Source organism: Mus musculus, chromosome 13 (genome assembly GCF_000001635.26).
Source record: "Mus musculus strain C57BL/6J chromosome 13, GRCm38.p6 C57BL/6J".
In the NCBI taxonomy this organism is placed as follows: Eukaryota; Metazoa; Chordata; class Mammalia; order Rodentia; family Muridae; genus Mus; species Mus musculus.
The window spans coordinates 60,734,540-60,755,101 of NC_000079.6; the positions used below are offsets into that span (position 1 = coordinate 60,734,540).

Here is a 20,562-nt window from a genome sequence, read left to right on the forward strand (position 1 = left end):
GATTGTAACACTCCCTCCATTTCTGTTCCCTGCAGGCTGGCTGCAGAGTCTCTGTGAGTTGAATAGCATTCGGGCTTTCAATAGTGTGTCACAGATGTCATTACAGATAACCAATCACCACTAGGGCTGGAGAGATGGCTCAGCAGTTAAGAGCACTGACTGCTCTTCCGAAGGTCCTGAGTTCAAATTCAAGCAACTACATAGTGGCTCACAACCATCCATAATGAGATCTGACGCCCCCTTCTGGGGTGTCTGAAGACAGCTACAGTGTACTTACATATAATAAATAAAATACATCTTTACAAAACCACCACTAACTGTAAGCTAATAACATAATGCAGCATGTGATTGTGTCTCAGCCCTTCCAGTGATCTGTCTCTTACTGAAGGTTCATAGAGCCAGGAGGGAAACGCTCCAGCGTGTTAATAGAGAAAATCTCAATAAGCGATGTTGAGGATTTAATTTTCTAACACACTCCTATCCTAAACGCTTAAAACGATGATGTGTTGACCCATGCAAACAATAAATGCTCTGCAAGCAGGGATTGCCAAGCACTGACTCCGACACCCCCTGTACTGGCTCCGTGATTTCTATTCATGGCTCCTTCAGAGCCAATGAGTTTGCTATTTCACTGTTGTATTTACAGAACATCCTAGATCCCAGACTTAGCAACCTTTGAGAAATAGAAAACAACCGAGAAGAGGAGTCTCCTGTCCTCCCTTCATCCTTACATGACTACAGCCACAAGGGTGTGTGCGGTAGCTGAATCTTGCATAGCTTTCGTGACTATAGATTGGGTGCCTCCCTCCCTCTCCTGTTCCACAGGATTATTTTTAAGCCTAAACGTCAAAAAGTAATTACTTTATGTGTGTGGATATTTTGTCTGCATGGATGACTGCACCGCGAGTGTGCCTGGTGCCGACTGGAGTCGGACAGGGTGTTGGATCCTCTGAACCTGGAGTGACAGATGGATGGTTGGGAATCACTGTGGGAGTGCTGGGTTCTCTAGAAGAGCAGCTGGTTCACTTAACTATGGAGCCAACTCTCAGGACCCTATTTTCAAGACCATTGCTTCTTGGTGTGGCGGCTGCTAACTTCTAAGGGCAAACCTGCAAAGACAGGGTGCCAATGCGAGGAGACCCGACAGTCTAATGTCCTGGCTGTGAGATGCTTGGAGGAGATATTCACCACACACTGTTTAAACCTCAAGATAGCTATCACTATTCCTGGGGGTTCACTGCAGTACCCCAAGGTGTATGGCGCACAGTTTGAGAACCATATGCCTACGAACCATAATAGGCATGACCTCGAAGCTTCACGGCCTCCTAAGAGTGCCCTTGGCAGCTCCCTTCCTTCTCTCTCCCTGGTGCATGAATATGAACGGTGTGGTGCAGATACACATGGGTGTCTGGGCGCTCACACTCTTGCCTCGCTCTCTGCCAGCCCAGCGGGAAACTTGGTTATCCTGTGGCTAACCTTCTCATTCATCCTTTGAAGGTGAATTTGGAGCTAGACTTTCAACTTCAAAGTACTTGAAAAACTATCTGGCAGACCTGCCTCAGTGGGAGCTAGAACCTCTTGTTTAGTTCTGTTGGTCCCAGTCCCCTTATGTAATACCGTTTCTCCCCAACGATGGCTGTGAACTACCAGCTTTCACAGATAGCAGCCATGAGAATGCTTGTGGTATTTTTTTTCTCTTTCCAGTATGGTCGGACTCCTCTCCACCTTGCAGCCAACAACGGGATCCTAGATGTGGTCCGCTACCTCTGTTTGATGGGCGCCAATGTGGAGGCTCTAACCTCGGTGAGTACCAGGCAGGGGCAGGTGTCTGGCCTCAGAGAGCCATGGAAACTTCTTGTGCCTCAAGGGCACAGGGAGAAAGGTATTGCCTGGCAACTGCATTCTAAAGCAGACAGGCTGCTATTAAGCTCTAACCCTCTACTGCAGTTACATAAACATTTGCCCACACAGACCTAGTTTAATATCTAGTTAATGTTTCATCCTTTCTCATCTCGCCAGCCCCGCTCCGCCAGCGACCCGCTGGTTCACACTGGCCTTTTGTTTACCGTGTTACACAACAGTGCCTCTTAGCTTTCTATTCCACGTATGGATTTCTCTTTCATAAGTGCTTCCCGTTGGCCCCAGGGTACAAGAGGCCCAGTGCCCTGTGGGAGGAGCTGGATCCCCTGTGTGGTCTTGGGGGGTCATGAACAGCCTGGAGGCAAAGGGCTGGTGTCTACTGTTTAGAGTCCGCCTTTGCTGCTGGGATTGAAAATTATTTCTAAGTAAGACATAGTCCATTCCTCTGGCTTCTCATTTCAGGCTTAGCGCTGCCCTTCCCCCTTCCCCCACTCCTCAGAAGAAACCGTTTGCTTCATATTTCATAAAATAAACACCATAGATAAGAGTTTGGCCAACAAGGTGAAGTGGCAGTTCAGTTGTAGCCATGAACTATTGCTTGATATGTTGCTGGGCCTAAGGTGGGTTAATTACTTGTGTGTGTGTGTGGTCTTGACATTCGAAGATCTGAACTTTATCGACAGTCTTGAAGGAGAGCACATGGTGTTTGATGTTGCACCTTACCTAAGGCTCTGAGGTTCTTGGAGATCTTCAAAGTCTTAACCGAGCTGGCCCTTAGAGCTCCATCTAGCCTGCCATTTGTTTTGGTAAATGAAATTTCGCTGAGGCACAGCTATGCTCATCCATTTATATAGCATTGTCTTTGGCTATCCATGCTGCTGAGGCCCAGATGCCTGGCATGGTCCTCCAGAGTGTGTGTGTGTGTGTGTGTGTGTCCCTGTCTGTGTGTAGGTCTTTGCAGTACCGTTAACTCTCAAGATGTAACGGGCCTGTTCTGTGCAGTACTGGTCTCTGCAGGCACAGATATGAGCAGTGTGTGCAGGGAATGCACACATTTCTCAGGATGCTTATTTACCCCTGCCACACAGGACATTTTAGGCCTGAGGTGCCTTCATTAACCTTTACCCACAGGTTAGCTATCCTGCAGTAACACATCACATGCATTTTTATATTTATTATATATTATATATCTATTGTATAATATGTGTGTATATATATCAGATGATGCCTTGTGGGAAAATAAAAACCAGGGTGACTCTGAAGATGCTATCAGCTGTTGGATCCAGATGTGTGTGCAGTCTCTGGTCCCTTTGTGTTGCTCTGTGAGCCCATGCCCCTCCCACCCCCACCCCCCACTCTTTCCCGCAGTGGCTGTCTTCTCTGCTCCCGCCACACCCTGCTTATACTGCCTTCCCGTCTCCCACCTCTTTCAGCTTCTAGAGAGACTCATGAGTGTTTCCTGTCTGTGCTTAGCCTTGTCATTTACTCAGATAGATGCCCCACACAGAGAAACTTCTAGAAAATGAGAGAGGGGCACTGATCAAAGAGTCTTGACCATCAGTAGGCAGGGGGTGGAGCAAGAGTGATGTCAGATAAGGGTGGGGACTGGGAGGTGGGTGAAGCTGACTTCTCTGCTGCCTCAGCTGAGCAGTCAGGAAATGGGCGTGGCTCGTGCAGTCTGGCAGCTGAGTAGTCAGGAAGTGGGCGTGGCTCGTGAAAAGCATTAGGTTAGGAGGCCTGAGCTTGGTGACCACCCACTCTTGTACAGATTACAGGGATCATGCTAGAAGCAGAACTGAGAGGCTCCCATCAGTAAGCAAGCCTGGTAGGCATCTGGCCTCCTAGCAGGGGAAGCAAGCATCCTCCTCTTTCAGCAGTGATGACTTTTTGTGAGGAGTGGGATAACCGTGGACCGGGGACATCACTTAGAGACAAAGGCCAAAGCATGTCTGTCCTTCTGAATTTTCTAGCAGTCGCATTAAAGAAGCAGCAGACGAAACGGCTTTCAGCAATGCGTGTGAAATCTCATTTCAACAGGAGGAATTTGAGAATATTAATATTTCTCATATTCTCTTATCGGTACGGAGTTTTTAGTGCCTTGTACGTTCTGTACTGACAGCCGTCTTTTCAGAATCACATTTCAGACCCGTCCCTGCGGATGCTGCCCTGTGGGACAGCCAGCCAGAGCCGTAACTTTTTTCTGGCTTCTGAGATGACTGTACAGATAGCATGTGGCACCACAGCACCCCCTAGTGTCACCTTTATATTCTGAGCGCTCCTGGCTTCTCCTCTACCACCAACTCTGCAGAGACTCTAGTCACCTTTTAGGAGCTGCTTTTTTTATTCTGCACCTCTTCCTCAATGCCTTAAAGGCACCCCATGAAGCCATGAGACGGTTTGATGGGAACTCTTAGTTGGAGGTACAGTGTCTAGTAAGGAACTCAGTTCGGTCCAGAGCAAAGGAGAAGTTCTAGCTTGCCTGTTGGATCCATCTCAGGACTTTAGGATACATAATAAGAATGGGGTGGAACACACACCTGAGCCAGAGTTTCAGCCTGGAGAGAGCATTCATTCACAGCTTGGCAATTTTGTCCCCAGAAGACACGTGGACTTATCTGGAGACGTGGTTGATTTTTAAGCTGGAGGTTGAGGAATATCACCAGTGCCTTGGTAGACCACAGAGGTGTTATTCACATTGTATAAGGCTGATAATGGCTTTCCACAGCAGAGAATGACATAGTCCAGCAGGGCCAAGATTAAGATTTGCTGGTCCAGAGAGGCCCCATATGTATCTCAAGAGCAACTTGAGTGGAGGAACTGGGAGGTTGGCAGGTAGACAAGATGTCCCAACTCTTCATGGGATGACTTATTACAAATGCAGATAATGAGACCATAGACTTTTTTTCTTCTCTTAAAAAGGTGTCTTCATTTTTTTTGAAGATTGAATTTTAGGGCTGTATAATACTTTAGCTGAACAGTGGTATCTATCTCCCTTAGTGTAGAGGGGACATAGCCACAGCTCCTGTCCCCACAAGGGACTGTGATATCATGCAGTTCATGTGATCCGCTGCGAACTTGATCAGGCTTGGACCGGAACGTTCTCAGGAGATGTGCATGTTCATGGTATAGACATAAGAGTAGGTCCCTTCATATGAAACCACAGCTCCATGAAAAGTCTCTAATCAAACAGTAAATGTCACAGTGCTGTGGGCCCTTAGGTCTCTGCTTTGTGTTTTTTCAGCCACCTTAAATCAACCTGTGCTAGACTAAGCGTCCTTTGGAAGGTACAGTAGTTACCAGCCACGGTGTAGAGCGAGGACCAGGTTTGTATGTGTGAGAACTGAAAGAGTAGACTGCTGCCATAGAGACAGAAGTTCCATCGGGGATGGGATAGTCAGAGGAGAATGAGTAAGCTCTGAGTCTATGCACTCAGCATCTTTCTGTTGACACCTCAGGACACTACTGCATTTCTTGCTCTGTCATTTTTCCTTCCTGAGCCACCAAATAAAATAAGGTTTCCTTAGATGAGAAAACAGGCCAGGACTTAGAGTTTGTCCAACTTTCTTTTGACCCTGCTGTGCCTCCCATTTCTTCGCTGAACTAGCATGTTGAGGTCCCGTGCAGCTCTGTGACACTGATCATCTGTTTCCTACAGGATGGAAAGACGGCCGAGGACCTCGCCAAGGCAGAACAGCACGAGCATGTGGCAGGGCTCCTGGCAAGACTGCGGAAGGTGAGCCTTCACCGGAGGTCCTCAGATTGTTCTTATGTGAGAAGTTCTTGGTGTTTTCCTTACTAGAAGGAGACATTGGACGTAGGTTTAGGAAGATCATCTTTCCTTGTCCTGTCAGTTGGCACACACACATAAATGTCTAAGGGGTTTCTTCTACAGTTGTTGTAAAGACAAATTTTCGGGCTGGAGGGATGGGCTCAGTGGTTACGTGCAATGGTTGCTCTTGCAGAGAACCAGGGTTCAATTCCTAGCACCTACACGGTAGCTCATTTGTAAGCCCTGTATTTACAAGATACCCAGCACCCCCTGCTGGCCTCTTCGAGCACCAGGCATGCAGGCCATGCATGGACAGACACACAAACTAGTTTGATGCTCTTCCCACCGCTGTGCTGGTTTTGTTTACCCAGCCCTCTCTGTGCCACCACCCCCACAGCGGATGGGGAAGAACACTAGTGGTGTCCCTTCTCCTATTTTGTTTTGAGTTTTCAGGTATCAGTTAATCTCCTGTTTATCAAATCACAGCACTGTAGAGTTTATAAAAACAGAAAAATAAGTAAACACAGGTGAACGATTTACAACCCACATGATATATCAAGAGACTAAAAAAAAAAACCCAAACCATTTTGGCTAAGGTATCTATCTGTTTGTTAACACACAAAGATGTTCACTGAAGTTCTATTTAAAATGTAGTAGCAAAAGTTAGACAGTCGGGTTACCAATATTTATGTGTAGGGAGTTGTCATAGAAAACGGGTATTGTTTGGCTTTTAGAAATACTTACAAAGAGATAGTAAGTACATGAGTTTCTAGGCTGAAGCAGAAGGATACATTTTAACCCTTACCCTGGATCTGGGGATGTAGCTCAGTTGGTAGAGAGCGAGCTTATGGAGTATTCAGGGAGACTTGACTTACATTCGTAGCATGGAGAGGTGCTGCTTGCTGGTTTTTTCCCTGTGGCTTGCTCAGCCTGCTTTCTTATAAAACCCCAGACTACCTGCTCAGGGGCAGCATAGAGGGCTGGACTCTCCCAAATGGATGGAGAAAATGCCTCACATGTCAGTTTAATGGAGGCAATTCCTCAATCGAGGGTCCCTCTTCTGAGGTGACTATAATTTATATAAAGTTAACAAGAACTAATAAGCCTAGGTAGCCTGGATGCCCCATAAAACTCTTGCTGGATGAACTGGCCCATTGCTCATCAGCTCTGTGCCTTAGCATCTGCATCCGACCCATGGGACGAGGTGCCAGCTCAGAGAATGGTAATGAGCCCCGAAAGACGTCTTGAGAACAGCACCTGTACACACTGAGCACCGAGTGGCTTCCTTTGTGCTTGGCACAGCACCCTGAAGAGCATTTTTAGAATGGACCATTGCAAATGCGGTGGGGGCCCTGAACTTCTGTGACTGGCACTGACATTTTACATCCCCAGGGTTCACAGGGGAGGATGTTCCTACCAGAACACCAATCCTCAAAGAGATTGAGAGGAGTTAGTGCAAATCCCATATCACGAGATCTCTACATCCTTGGTCTTTCTGTGGGCACGGGGACTTTGTGGTGTTTATTTCCAGCCAGCCAGCCTGGGGACATCTCAGTGAGCCTGCGCTGAGCCACCCTGCCTAGTCACAGATCACAGTGTGCTGAGCTGGGGCTTCTGTTCCATCAGGCAGGATTTTATAAATGTCTTGTTCAACAGGACACACTTACCTTCATTGTCGTCCACGTGACTCTAGGCCTCAGCCTTCTGGTGGGAGGCAGAGCTCTGCTGATCCATTCTTTCCTTCAGATCTCTCAGATTTAAAAAAACTAAGTCCTGAACTGCGATAACTCATCAGCGCTGGAAGCACCCGATAGATAGAAGATTTGCTTTCGGAAGTCAAAGCAACGGCACTGGGGAGTGAGGACAGAAGCCACCAGTGTCTGCAGAGAGAGAAAGGCCAGGCATATGTTTACGGTTATCAATTCAGTCTCCAGGAGGACAGACTGTTCAAAAAGAGCACAGTTCAGGGAAGAGGGGAGGCTGCAGTGTCCGCTGTGGCCATGCTCCTCAGTAGTCTTCACCAGGGTGCTCCTGCCATTCATTGCAGGTGGGCGGTACATCCTGTCTTTGCAGAATACTTCTGTCCCTGGCCTCCAGGCCCGTGCTGTAGTGCCTTTGTTTCTCTTCTTTCCTTGTGTGGAAACCAAAGGAAACACACTGTGCAGTGTTCTCTGCCTGTGTTAGAGCCACTCACGAGAGTAGTGGCTCATGACGCCTCCCTCATTTGGGTACTGTACATTCCATGTGGTCTCTGCCTAGGGAGTTTTCAGAGGTTTTCACCTCCTGGGAATGTAGTTTTGAACTTTTGCCGTGAAGGAAATAGGGACTGGCCTACGGAAATAGAACCAAAGCCATTTTATCACTGGCTCCAGTGGAAGCCAGTGTGAGAGTCAGAGTCTGTGTTCATCCCTGTGCAGTGAGGGGCTGACACAGGACCAGGGAGGGCTTTGGAGCCTGGCATTAAGGGGACCTTAGGAGCTTCTCTTCTGGAAGGGTTTAGACTCCTAGGGACCCAGGCCAAGGCCAGGACTATGAAAACCAGGCAGGACTGAGCTGTATGGAGCCTGCACTGGCCCAGTTCAATATGGAGGACTTGAGACATTTGGTATTATCTCTGAGAGCTAGCCACAGGTGTTTCCTTCCAGCTCGGTGACATCACTCTGGGTTCTTGCAGTTGGATGTGGCGGGAATGCTTACAGCATATGATCCCATAGACCCCTCATGTGAGTCTCCTCTGTCTCTGGAACTTGGTGTTTGGTGGGCTCTGGAAGCCCCGCATCTACCCTCTGGCTGCTCCTCTCCAGAGGAACTAACAGGAGGAAGCTGTGCCTTCTCTTCTATCTCGTGCAGACAGATAGATTACCTACCAGGAAAGAGCCCCTTCAGTCCTCCACTGCACGGACCTGGACTGTGGTGCCTAGCCAGGTCCAGTCTCTTCACCTCAATGCAAGGAAATGCAAGGTCATAGGGAGTGGGCTGCATGCGGTATCCGTGGTCTTGAAGTTTATTTTCTTTGCCTCTGTTCCTGCGAGTTCCATGATTATCAGGGCTTTGGGGACTTGGTTTACTTCATTGGTCTCATCAGTAGGATTTTTTTCCTTAAACCGATAATAAAAGTAGCCCCGTCCTTTCTCTTAAACCCAAGCATAAGACACTGAGGAGGTGCTCAGGAATGTTTTGGAAAATGGACAGTGTTGGGTGTTGCCCATAATTAAAATTCACAGGGAGTGAAGGACATTTGCATAATTAGTATTCTCACTCCGTGCATTTGGGCCTAACAGCTTCCGCCATGTGCCATGTGCTGGAAGTCGCTGCTGCCTCTTCTCAGGGCCCTTATCTGGCTTCTCCAGATTGCCAGTTGCTTCCTTTCCAGCCTGTGGGTTTAGTCATCTTTCCTTTGGGGAACGTGAAAGCTAATTTGCCAAGGGAAACGTGCTGAAGAAAGAAAGCTGTAAACCCAGAGGCCCGCCAGGTTCGGACTGTGGGTGTCAGGATCTAGAGGAGAGACGGGGAGACCTGCTAGTGGAAGCGCTTATAGCCAGTGTGGTGCTGGGCTTGGCTGGGACCGTGCAGGCTAGTTGCTCTCTGAGTCTTGGGTAGGATAACTTCTTGAGCAAGCACTTAAGTAAGTGATGGGAGCTGATTGGTGGTGAGTGTAACCTGTGTTACAGACCCACCTTCACAACCACCCGGAAGGTCCACGTTCATAAACCTGCGCACTCCTAGTGTTGGGAGGTGTGCTGTCTTACATATCCAGCCTACTGCAAGCACTCAACCAAACCTTTAATCCATTGGGCCTTGTGTGCAGCCCAGTCACATTCACAGACCCAAGGGACACACACTGGAGCTCATTGTAGGGCTTGAGAAAACTTGCAGTAGCACAGTGGCCCCAACTTGATGCTCCTCCTGGGTGCTGGGTGGACAAGCTCCTACCAGCTCCTTCCAGCCCCATCACGGAGGGCTTGGCCAGGGTGGATTTGTGGCCAGGTCTAATCTCAGAGCTCCTGCTCCGGCCTCACTTTGGTGGACTGTGTATTAGTGTGCTTCCTTCCAAACCAATTAACACACATAGCACCCGCCTGCTATAGCTAGTGTGGTGCCATTCCTTAGGGGAGGAAAACAGGGTTGGTGAAAACTGCTTTTCAGGGAGTCCCGCTCTGTGCTCCTCAGCTGTCCCTACCATGCCACCTGGTGGCCAAAACTGAGAATGCGTTGACCACCGGTGGAGGGCTATCAGCAACTTCTGTCAAGGGAAGGTTGTATCAAACTCTTCTAAATTTAGATTCGAAGAGGACGACGAGGTTAGATTCCCACAGGCATGCGGACAACTGAGGCTGCTTTCCCTTTTCCTGCTTTTCAAGACTCTAGTGTATTCTGCCCACCTCAATGACAAAATGGCTCTCCTGGCTTATGGGCTAAAGCAGTGGTTCTCAACCCGTGGGTTTCGACCTCTTTGGTGTTTCAAATGACCCTTTCACAGGGGTCCCCTAAGGCCATTGGAAAACACTGATACTCTCAGCATGATTTATAACAACATAAAAATTAGTTATAAAGTAGCAACAAAAATAATTTTTAGTGTGGGGGTGCACCACAATATGAGGAACTATAGCAAAAGATCATAGCATTAGGAAGGTTAAGAACCCAGCCAGGGTTGCCATCTCTTGGCGGACAGAAAATGAAATATGAAAGGGACCTGGGCACAGGTAGGAGGCAGGAGACATAGGGTTCTGATGTCCCTGGGTCCCCACTTGAGAAGTGAGAACACGTGTTTGCTTGTGTGGTAGCCCAGAGTCTAGGGCCTCATAAAAGCCAAGGTGTAAATTTAGCAAAATGCTGCTTTCTTTGATAAGACAGGATGCCTTGACAATTGTTAGTCGAGGAGTAGCTTGTTGGCATGAGATTCAGAGATGACCACAGCCTCCTCCAACTAAGACTCATCAGCCAAGAACAGCAGTTCTAAGCAAAAGTTTTAGACCAACGGTAGCTCTTGGGATGCAGGTGACCATGCTCCATTGCTCCCAGAAGTGGATGCATTTGTCTCTGAAATGAAACCACAATGAGGTACAAAATCGGCATGCCACAACGCCATGGAGATGTAAGGAGGAGGGGCCTTTTTTCTCATTTTGCACACTTTCCTAGTGATGGTTTATAAATCTTAATAAAGTCAAGAAGCCCCCACGGCTACACTGTGTTTAAGACAGGGACCCAGTAGGGCCATGTCTTCCCAGTGAGACGGGCTACGGATGGCTGTGTGATCCTGTTTGAGCCTCCAGCACACAGCCTGAGATTCCGCTTCTGTCTGCATGTCTTTCTTTATCTATTTCGCCCCTCTGTTTATCTTCCTTTCGCACTCCAGGATGGGTAGAGGATGCAGTAGTCGATTCCGCTCTGATCCATGTTCTTGGGTCTCAGTTTCCTTATCTAAAAGGGGAGGATCAGGCAGCTCTTGTAGCCATCGAGAGTCAGCCACCGCATGCCTTCTGTATGGCATCCTGCTGATCTGAAGTGAGTTCCTTACCCAAGAACAGCATGCAACCACTTCTCAGTAGAATCACCGATGCAAAGGTGACAGACGTGGAAGGGGAACGTGTCTCGGTGAACATGCTGGGACATGAAGCGCAGTGCTGGTGATCTAGGGAGAGCCTGCCACGGCCTTGGAGTGACTGTGAATGCTTACCAATTGGATGGTTGGCATGACAACTCAAACAGCATGGTTTCAGGGCTACCAGGGACCCAAGAGTCTCAATGAATAAAGGCAAAATGAAATTTTAAATAGGTCCAGGAAGATGGCTTGAGAAATAAAGCTGTTTGCCATCAAGTTCGAGGACCCATACAGGGGAAGGACAAAACTGTCCCTTACAAGCTGTCACTTGACGTCTTTCTGCATATGTGCCATAGCGCATGTGCGCACACAAACACACACACACACACACACACACATGTTGTAAATACATACAAGTACTAAAATATTTAAATATTTTGTGAGCCAGCCACCAATTTATAAGATATTTGTAATCTTGGAAAACTCTACAGTCTACTCCTGAACCTCAGGTCATGTGCAAAAATGTAGCTAAGTCTTAAGACGAGATGACTCTAAACAAGATCTATTTCCTGTGTAAATCCTAACCAAGTGCCCAGTAGTCCCAGGGAACCCAGGATATTCTTCACTGTAGGAGGTATACATACACACATTCATTCCAATGCTCAAACATCCGCATTTTGTGGGATCTAAAATACATCTGTCTCTCCATAGTGTCCACCAGGGGGCAGTGTCACCAGTGCTGAGAAAGAGCTGGTTCTAACCTTTTAGGGTTAGATGCCCCTGTAAACCACATTGTAATTAACAGGAGAAACAATGGTGGCTCAGTGGGGGAGAGGTCAGCAGGGAGCTCTCATCTCAAGACTCAGAACCAAGCCAGGTGTGGGTCTCAGTGAGATACCCTGTCATGGATCTCCTCTGAGAGGTACCAGTTCTGTCCCTTAATCATAATCTTTGTGCCAGGGCTGAGACACCAACTCTGCCTTCCACTGGGTTCCTGATCTTGGCTAGAGCTCAAGCTGTTGGGGTCACGATGGGGATCCACACCTGGATCAAGCCTGCTGGGAAGGAAGCTTGCAGGAGGAGGTGAAAGGCAAGATGAATTTAGTGGAGTGTCTGGATGTTCGGGAACATCAGAGGGAAACTCCTGCAGCCCAATGTGCAATATCAATGTGCAATAACTTCAGACAGATCCTCATTAGAGAAAGAACATGTGATGATAAAAGCGAGGCAGGTGGGGAGAACGGGATGAGAGAGACCTTGTGGTGTGAAGGATGCCTGAGCACACAGACTTGAGGTGATGGTTTGTATATGCTTGGGCCAGGGAATGGCTCTATTAGTGAAACCCTAAGACACTTAAAGTGAACTCTCTGAACATGCTGCACCTCTTGATAAAGATATCTCATCCAGGGCACATATGCTATGTCCAAGTCAGTGTGTCCACATGGCTGTATCTCTTCCAGATTATGGATCTGTTGGCCTAAATTTCTAAGTTCTCAGCACTGAGCTCCCTACTTGGAGGCTGCTGTATTTATGGATAGATGAATGTCTGAGTCAATCTGAGGACTGGCTTGTTCTGGGGAGATTTATGCTTCTCCCTACAGGTTCAAGAAAGAATAGAGCAAGACCACCACTTTGCTGTCCTTCAGCCCTCCCACAGCACCCATTGACTTGTGATGTCTTCTCTCCAGTCTCATAAAAGAGTAGGCTCTGCCCTCTTGTGGTGTAGCCATAAAGAAACTAGATCTTTCAAACATACCAGGATAGGCCCTACTCTGTTGTGACAGAAACCAGAATTTTCATACAAATAGAGACAGGCCCTGCATGTACCATGACAGTGACCCTCAAGGCGCCAACTGACAGCCCAGAGAGGGTCAGGCTTTACCCTTTTTCAGCGTGACTATATCACCAGTGCCCCAGCCTCTCCACACAGAGGAACAGGTCCCTAGTTGGCCTGACAGGCTCATCTTATTTCATTGTCCGGTTTCATGTTAATGCTTCACAGGTTTTCCCACCCAATCTGTTAGGATCCTGATGCCATGGAAACGGGCAGCTCCAGAGACAGAGGGCAGAGGTTGTCAGATGGCAAGGGTAGTGACTGCTAATGGGGGTGGGGGGTGGTGACAAAGGTCTCTGAACTGAGGGAGCAGGGATGGATAACAACATGGAAAAGACTAGAGTTGCTGAATCCCACACTTCCAAACAGTGACTGCAATGCCATGTGTCTTCCTGAGTTTAAAGACAGTTTTGTTGGAAACCATAAAGTAATGTATGCCCAGCTAAAGTAGTAAGTACAGACCCAGGACCAGAAAACCTGAGGCTCATGGGGTGTAGCCTGCTCAGAGCTTCATTTTTCCCATGACTGAGAACACGGCCTCTCATTCTTCCGTCAGGACACACACCGAGGACTCTTCATCCAGCAACTCCGACCCACCCAGAATCTCCAGCCCAGAATCAAGCTCAAACTGTTTGGCCATTCGGGATCAGGGAAATCCACCCTGGTGGAATCTCTCAAGTGTGGGCTGTTAAGGAGTTTCTTCAGAAGGCGCCGGCCCAGACTATCCTCTACCAACTCCACCCGCTTCCCACCGTCACCCCTGGCTGCTAAGCCAACAGGTAGGTGCTCCAGGTGGTGGCCATAAGTCTTGAAGTTGTTGAGTTCTGCATTCTCTAGGGGGAGAGATGCTCGGAGCAAAGGCTGAGGCCTCAGCCAAGATGTAGCATATATTTCCTCACTGGAGGAACCCACCGGCCTCCTGATGTGAGACACACTTGGCTAACAGACTGCTGGGGACTTGGGAACTCACAAACACTTATCACTGGCTGTCACATGTCTCACTCTGTTTTATAGCTCCCTTGGGGGGCTCTGGATGTTACTTTGTGTCTGTACAGGATTAGAAGGAAACCTCCAGCCTCTTGAGAGGAACTGTTGACTGCCAGCCTAGGAAATTGCTAATTACCCTCACACCAAAAGTTCTCCCTCCAACTCTGCCTCCTGTTACCACTAGAGGGCAGTAGTCAACAACTTTTTTCCCCCTGTGATTTCATAAGCTATTACTCTTATCTTGCTACCAACAAACCTGTCCTGGCCTTTTATATATGCCATGAACACTTACCACTGAGGCGTAGGAAGGAAAGGCCTCCTGCCAAATACTGCCTTCCCTCCTCTGCTAGCTTGAGCCCATAGCTGGCTAATCATGTTCACTCTCCCAGATGGTTGTCCTGGACACGGTTGATGGGCATGAGATGTGCCTAGGGATCCCTAAGGCTCTTGCAAAGCTGGGAGTCTGTAGATACATTGTAATGCTCTTGGGAGGCTTGGAGTCTGTGGAAAGATACATTGATGCGTGCATGTATCTAATTCCCCCTACCCCTGCAGTCCTGCCTTTCTTTGGGCCCCTTTCACCCCATCTTCCCCTCCCTTCTCTTACTGCCTGCTTTGGCATTCCTACACCATGTGTGAGTGTTAACCCTTTGGCCTGCAGTCTCAGTGAGCATTAACAACCTGTACCCCGGCTGTGAGAACGTGAGCGTAAGGAGCCGCAGCATGATGTTCGAGCCGGGCCTCACCAAAGGGATGCTGGAAGTGTTCGTGGCTCCGTCTCACCACCTCCACTGCTCGACTGATGACCAGTCCACCAAAGCCATCGACATCCAGAATGCTTATTTGAACGGTACGCCCTCCTTGCCCCAAGGAAAGGAACTTGGTTTTCCTTTCGAAGTGCTCCGAGTCACTACCCAAAGGGAGCTTTTACCCAGTGCTATCTTCAGACTAGTCATGGGCTAACGCAGGCTGGCTCACATGCCTGGAAAATAAAACTACACAGTAGGGAGCTGTCAGCACCTAGCAGCAAAGCACCTAGCACTCAGTGGGTGCTTAATAAATGACCGGTTGGTTGGGTAGTACCTTTTGAAATGTAGAGCCGAGTGTCTGTTTAGTGGGTTTCTAGGGCTGCACACAGCCCCTCACAGTTTGATAAGACAAGTTTGAAAAGGTGATGTTTAAGCACATGGCCATCATACCGAATGCTGTGACATCACGGGGAATTCTCTGCGTGTCTTCTTGTTGCGTGTTTGCTTTATGAGACAAGGGCTAAGAAGGAACCAGAGAGTAGGGAAGTGGCCAACTTCTTTATAATAATCAAATCTCAAGAGCACTAAAGTAACAGGCCCGTGTTAGCTTCTCCCTGAGGGCCTTGCGCCCCATCTCCTCCCACCATGCCCCACCTCTCCATCCTGTCACTGGAGCCTGCAGCTCACAGATCCTCAGGCGAGGCAAACCATGCCTCAGCAGGAACACAGTTTGATGGGGATGCTGAGAGGGCATGAGGAGGGATGTTCCAGAGCCTGCTGTCATGAGAGGCTCTCAGAAGACAGCAGGATCACATTGTGTTCCTTCAGCACTGTGACATGACATCATCATCTACAGGTGTGTCCTATCTATACTGGAATATGGCTTAGGTGCCACCAGTTAGACATACCGGTGAAGCCCTGTGCTTATCCAGTACCAGTGAAAAACATCTCACACCTGAAGCTGTGATTATTTAATACTGGGAATCACCTCGGAGCTCTGTAAGAGAATAGGCTGCAGGGTCCTCCACGACTTCCCCAGAGATAACAATGCTGCTTGGTTAGAGGACCCAGTTAGAGAGCTCCTGGTTCCACAGGATTAAAGTCCGTGTCCACTTCCATCATTTCAAGCCATGTGTCCTTCCCGCTTCCCAGGACAGAACTGGACAGGCAGCGTGAAAAAAGGATGGGCTCGTATTTGGGCCTCACCCACAAAATCATCACCGTCAAGCAGGCTTCCAGGGCTGAAAGTTCTATTTCTGTTTCCAGAACTTTCCACACTAGGCTGAGCTGCCAATTAGAGGATGTGTGCATTTAAAACCATGTGACTCTGGGTGTCCAGCTCATTTTCCTATGGAATCTGATAGGACTGATCTCTTCTTCCCCTGACTGGATCTCTACCTGTTTATATAGTAAGAGGAAAGTGGAAGAAAAAAAGTCAAAGTTCACATCTGCATTGGGCCCCATACACCCATAACACACAGATACATCTACAGGGGATTCAGAGTCGGTATGCTGCAGATATAGCCAAAGCTACCCTAATGAAAGCCCTTAGGAGGGAGTCATTTAGACATGGGAGGGAGAGAGACGAGGATGCATGCATGTTAGAGGTTGGGGAGCACTGGATATGGGGAGTACCAAATGTGGGGAGCATCGGATATGGGGAGCGTCAGATATGGGGAGCACTGGATATGAGGAGCACCAGATATGGGGAGCATTATATTAAGTCACTGGGTACTTACATAGACACATGTTGCAGATGTCACTGGCCCTGTGCTGAGTCCCTAGAGTGCTAAGAGCAACTGATGTTACATGGGTGTTTCCCGATTGCAGCCTTTGTTTTCTTCCTGCAGGAGTTGGTGATTTCAGTGTGTGGGAGTTCTCTGGAAACCCTGTGTACTTCTGTTGCTATGACTACTTTGCTGCCAACGACCCCACGTCCATCCACATCATCGTTTTCAGTCTCGAAGAACCCTATGAGATCCAGCTGAACCAAGTGATTTTCTGGCTCAGTTTCCTGAAGTCTCTGGTCCCAGTTGAAGAACCCATAGGTGAGCGAGGCCCGTCCTTCCTTTCCCCTGAGCTGCTTCTATTGGGGTGCACATGCTGGCTACACTAAGACCCTACAGAATGGGGCTCCCAGCTGTGGCTTCGACCCAGTCCTGAGCCATCCTTGATAGCCACTTCTCTCCTCTGATGCACGTCATCGCTAAGGGCATCCCACACTGCGCAGTGCACTCTTCCATCCATGGCTCCTGCTCCCTTCTGGAAAGTACTTGGTCAGCAGAAGGGCTATCCTTCAGTCCGCAGCTCCATGCAGTCTTGGTGAAAAGGAGCAGGTGGCCTGGCTTCAACACACTGGCCAGAGGAGCGGGTGACAGAATGGACTTTGTGTCCGTCGAGATTTATTGCAAGTGTATTCGTTGTCCCTGGTGCAGGGTGACATTCAGTAGCCAGCTTCTGTCTCCAGAGAGCTCATGCTTATAATATCAGCTGGCTGACCTTCCAGAGGATGCCATTTTTTTTTTTTTTTTTTTGCCTTTTATTTCTCCCTTGTCACATCTATTTTAAAACACTTCTGTGAGGAATGACCCTGCCTGTGTGAGTCGGAGACAGCTTCTCTCTGGGTTGTGTCAGATGTATGGCTACACTCAGAAAGGTTCCTTTCTCTCTGCCCCAGCTCCCCGCTACACCTTGGTTGTATTTTCCCCACCTGCATGTCAAAGCCTATTTAAAGACACCCCCAAGAGCTGCTTTCTGTGCTTGCAGTCTGCTGAGGTCTCTAGTGGAGGATCAGGACCAGGGGCCACACTCTATAATGTGTCACTCCCTTGAGTCTGTGCGCAGGAGGCACATCACCTGTACAGGTGGTCTAAGCGTGAGGCCAACAGCCAGATAGGAGACGAGACTCTCACAGGGTACACTGTCTCCCTCAGCATTTGGAGGCAAGCTGAAGAACCCTCTCCGAGTTGTCCTGGTGGCAACACATGCTGACATCATGAACATCCCTCGGCCTGCTGGAGGCGAGTTTGGATATGACAAGGATACATCCTTGCTGAAAGAGATCAGAAACAGGTGAGGGCTGGCTGCTGGTGGGAACAGGTGAGGGCGGCCTGCTGGTGGCAGCAGGTAAGGGCAGCCTCCTGGTGGGAACAGGTGAGGGCTGGGTGCTGGTGGGAACAGGTGAGGGTGGCCTGCTGGTGGGAATAGGTGAGGGCAGCCTGCTGGTGGGAGCAGGTGACAGTGGCATGCTGCTGGAAACAGGTGAGGGTAGCCTGCTGGTGGGAGCAGGTGAGGGCGGCCTCCTGGTGGGAACAGGTAAGGATAGCATCCTGGTGCATGGGTTGAGCATCTGGACTTGGGGATGAGTCAGATGAGATGATGGGGCCAAGGATATGTGGCCATGCTGGGTGGACTGGCATGTGGTGGTTCAAGGAATCTTCATCACTGATTGATCCTTTGTTGAGTTTTTCATTTCCATCAGAACAATGAGTATGCTCAAAACAAGCCTCTCTAGATGCAGAGGGACCGTGGTCAAAGGCCACAGCCCACTCTCCTCTTCTCACCCAGCACCCCACACAGACTTCTGCTGTCATCCATATTCCTTTCCCAACATGTAAGTTGTAGACACCTGCTGAGTTCGGAAATTACTTCTGTTAACATCCAGCTCCTTAATGGGTCAGGATGGGATGGACAGGAAGAATAGAAAAGATCAGAGTGCTTTTCCTAGCAGTGTGATCGTACAAGTCCTTTGTTTCTCTTATAAAGGAGTATAAAAGTACAACTTTTTAAACTTAGAATCAGTTAGTAATGTTTGGTGCTGTAACGATATGCCTGAAGTTGGGTAGGTAATAACAAAAAGATGTATTTAGCTTAGGAGGAGAGAAGTCTAAACCCCAGTCCTTGTGACATCACCTGGATGACTTAACTTCCTGCTGTGTGGCATCATGGCAGGGAGCTTGTAAGGACAGGAATTCAGAGAGGTTCAGGGATTAGGCTCTCTTGAGACTTCACGGGTCCCACGGAAGCTACTTCGTTAACACCACACTGGGGCCAGAGCCTCTCTAACAGGCATCCCTGGAGGACAGACCACATCCAAACTGGAGCAGGCTTCAAGGCTCTATCAACAAGTTTGACTTGGGGGCTGGAGCGATGGTTCATCAGTTAAGGGCACTTGCTGTTCTTCAAGAAGACCTGAAATTTGGTTCCCAGCACCCACACATGCCTGTAACTCCAGTTCTAGGGGATCTAATGCCCCCTTGTGGCCTCTGTGGGCTCCCAAACGCAGGTGGTATGTATATACACAGAGATACATACACACGAATAAAAGTTAAAAACAAGTCTTTGAAACACGAAGTTGCACTTGCAGCTTCCTGTAACATGCTAGCATTTAGGTGTTGAATTATCAATGAGAGATACAGTCTGTTCTCTGCCGCCATGCAAAGAGGTCTTAGGTGACTATTTTAAATCAGAGGTGTAACTTTCTTATTCCGCTTGTGATCTTAGCCCTATACACCAGCAGCATTTCCTCCCCCGCTTTGGAAAGCAAATACATAATCTTCTGCATTAGGAGGCTCTGGCATCTTTCTACGTTCTCTTCCTCTACCTGTGCTGAAGCCCCAGACTCCCGATTGTGTGATTGAGGGAGTAGACTGACTTACCAGCGGGTCCAGCAGGATTCACCCAACAGCAGGGACAGAGAGACTCTTCAAGGTCCCCATGACCTTTCCTCCTTTCCTCCCATCAGCCACTAGAGCCAGTAGGAACATGGCCCCTACATGGGAAGACTAAAGTTGGCTGAGAGCTGATGTCACTCCTGCTCTTGCCATAGGTTCGGGAATGACCTTCATGTCTCAAACAAGCTGTTTGTCCTGGATGCAGGAGCGTCTGGGTCTAAGGACATTAAGGTTCTTCGGAATCACCTGCAAGAAATACGGAGCCAGATTGTCTCGGTGAGTACACACGGAGGGGTCGGGACCCCACCGCGGGGATGCCAGCTCTGGCCAGCTTGCTGGCCCCACTCTAGTGTCCCCAGTTTGGTTTGGTTTTCAGGAGGACAGGTAGACAGTAGAAGCCAGGAAGAGGCGGTTAGAGAGAGAGAGAGAGAGAAACAAAAGGTAGGAGATGAAGGTTGTTATGGACAATAGTGGACCACCTCAGAGTGCATCAAGTTCTTATCATGTTTCTGGCTTCTTTAAATATAATGTTTCTTTTTCTAAACCACAACAGCAATTCTGATCTGCTTTATTTTAGTGTGTGTAACAAAGTCAGAAAAGAAAAGTAGTCACTTAACAAAATGTACTGAAGGATGTGTGTTGATAGGTGATAGCACACTGGATGAGACTGTGTTCTCACTGACACGTTGGAAGACACTAATTTCATTGCAGCGAGTGCTACACTTTCCCCAGTTGCACAAGTGCAATATGATTCCACCCAGAATCCACATGGGATGGAGGGCATTGGGATTTTCATCTTGAAATTGAAACAGAAGGCGAAAACATGTTTCAGTGGTTTTATAATCCAAACAGTTAAGGAGGTTAGAGAGTGTCCCCAGAAATCAGAAAATCCATAGAGATGCACTAGCTTACCAAGAAGCTGAGCCAAAGAGATGGTTCACTTAGTCATGTGCTCAGTGCACAGACAGAAGGCCTGAGTGTGGATCCTCAGCTCCCATGTAAAAGCTAAGTCCATAGGTCTGTACTTGTAGTCTCACTGCTGGGGAGTGTGTGTGTGTGTGTGTGTGTGTGTGTGTGTGTGTGTGTGTGTATGTGTGTGCCTTTTCAGAATACTTGATCACATGGTATTCCAAACATCTTTTTTCCCA

The 20,562-nt window shown here is 48.5% G+C and overlaps 1 protein-coding gene across 8 annotated transcripts in view; it reads left to right on the forward strand.

Moving 5' to 3' along the window:
• Dapk1 (death associated protein kinase 1) overlaps positions 1 to 20,562 on the forward strand; it is a 161,469-nt gene that overhangs the window by 132,817 nt on the left and 8,090 nt on the right. For all 8 annotated transcript variants that reach the window (XM_030247400.1, NM_029653.3, NM_001285917.1 and 5 more), the window contains 7 exons: positions 1,705 to 1,803; positions 5,516 to 5,593; positions 13,562 to 13,784; positions 14,654 to 14,842; positions 16,592 to 16,789; positions 17,675 to 17,813; positions 19,570 to 19,690. In XM_030247400.1, coding sequence (XP_030103260.1) covers positions 1,705 to 1,803; positions 5,516 to 5,593; positions 13,562 to 13,784; positions 14,654 to 14,842; positions 16,592 to 16,789; positions 17,675 to 17,813; positions 19,570 to 19,690 — 1,047 coding nt within the window. The remainder of the gene's footprint in view (positions 1 to 1,704; positions 1,804 to 5,515; positions 5,594 to 13,561; positions 13,785 to 14,653; positions 14,843 to 16,591; positions 16,790 to 17,674; positions 17,814 to 19,569; positions 19,691 to 20,562) is intronic.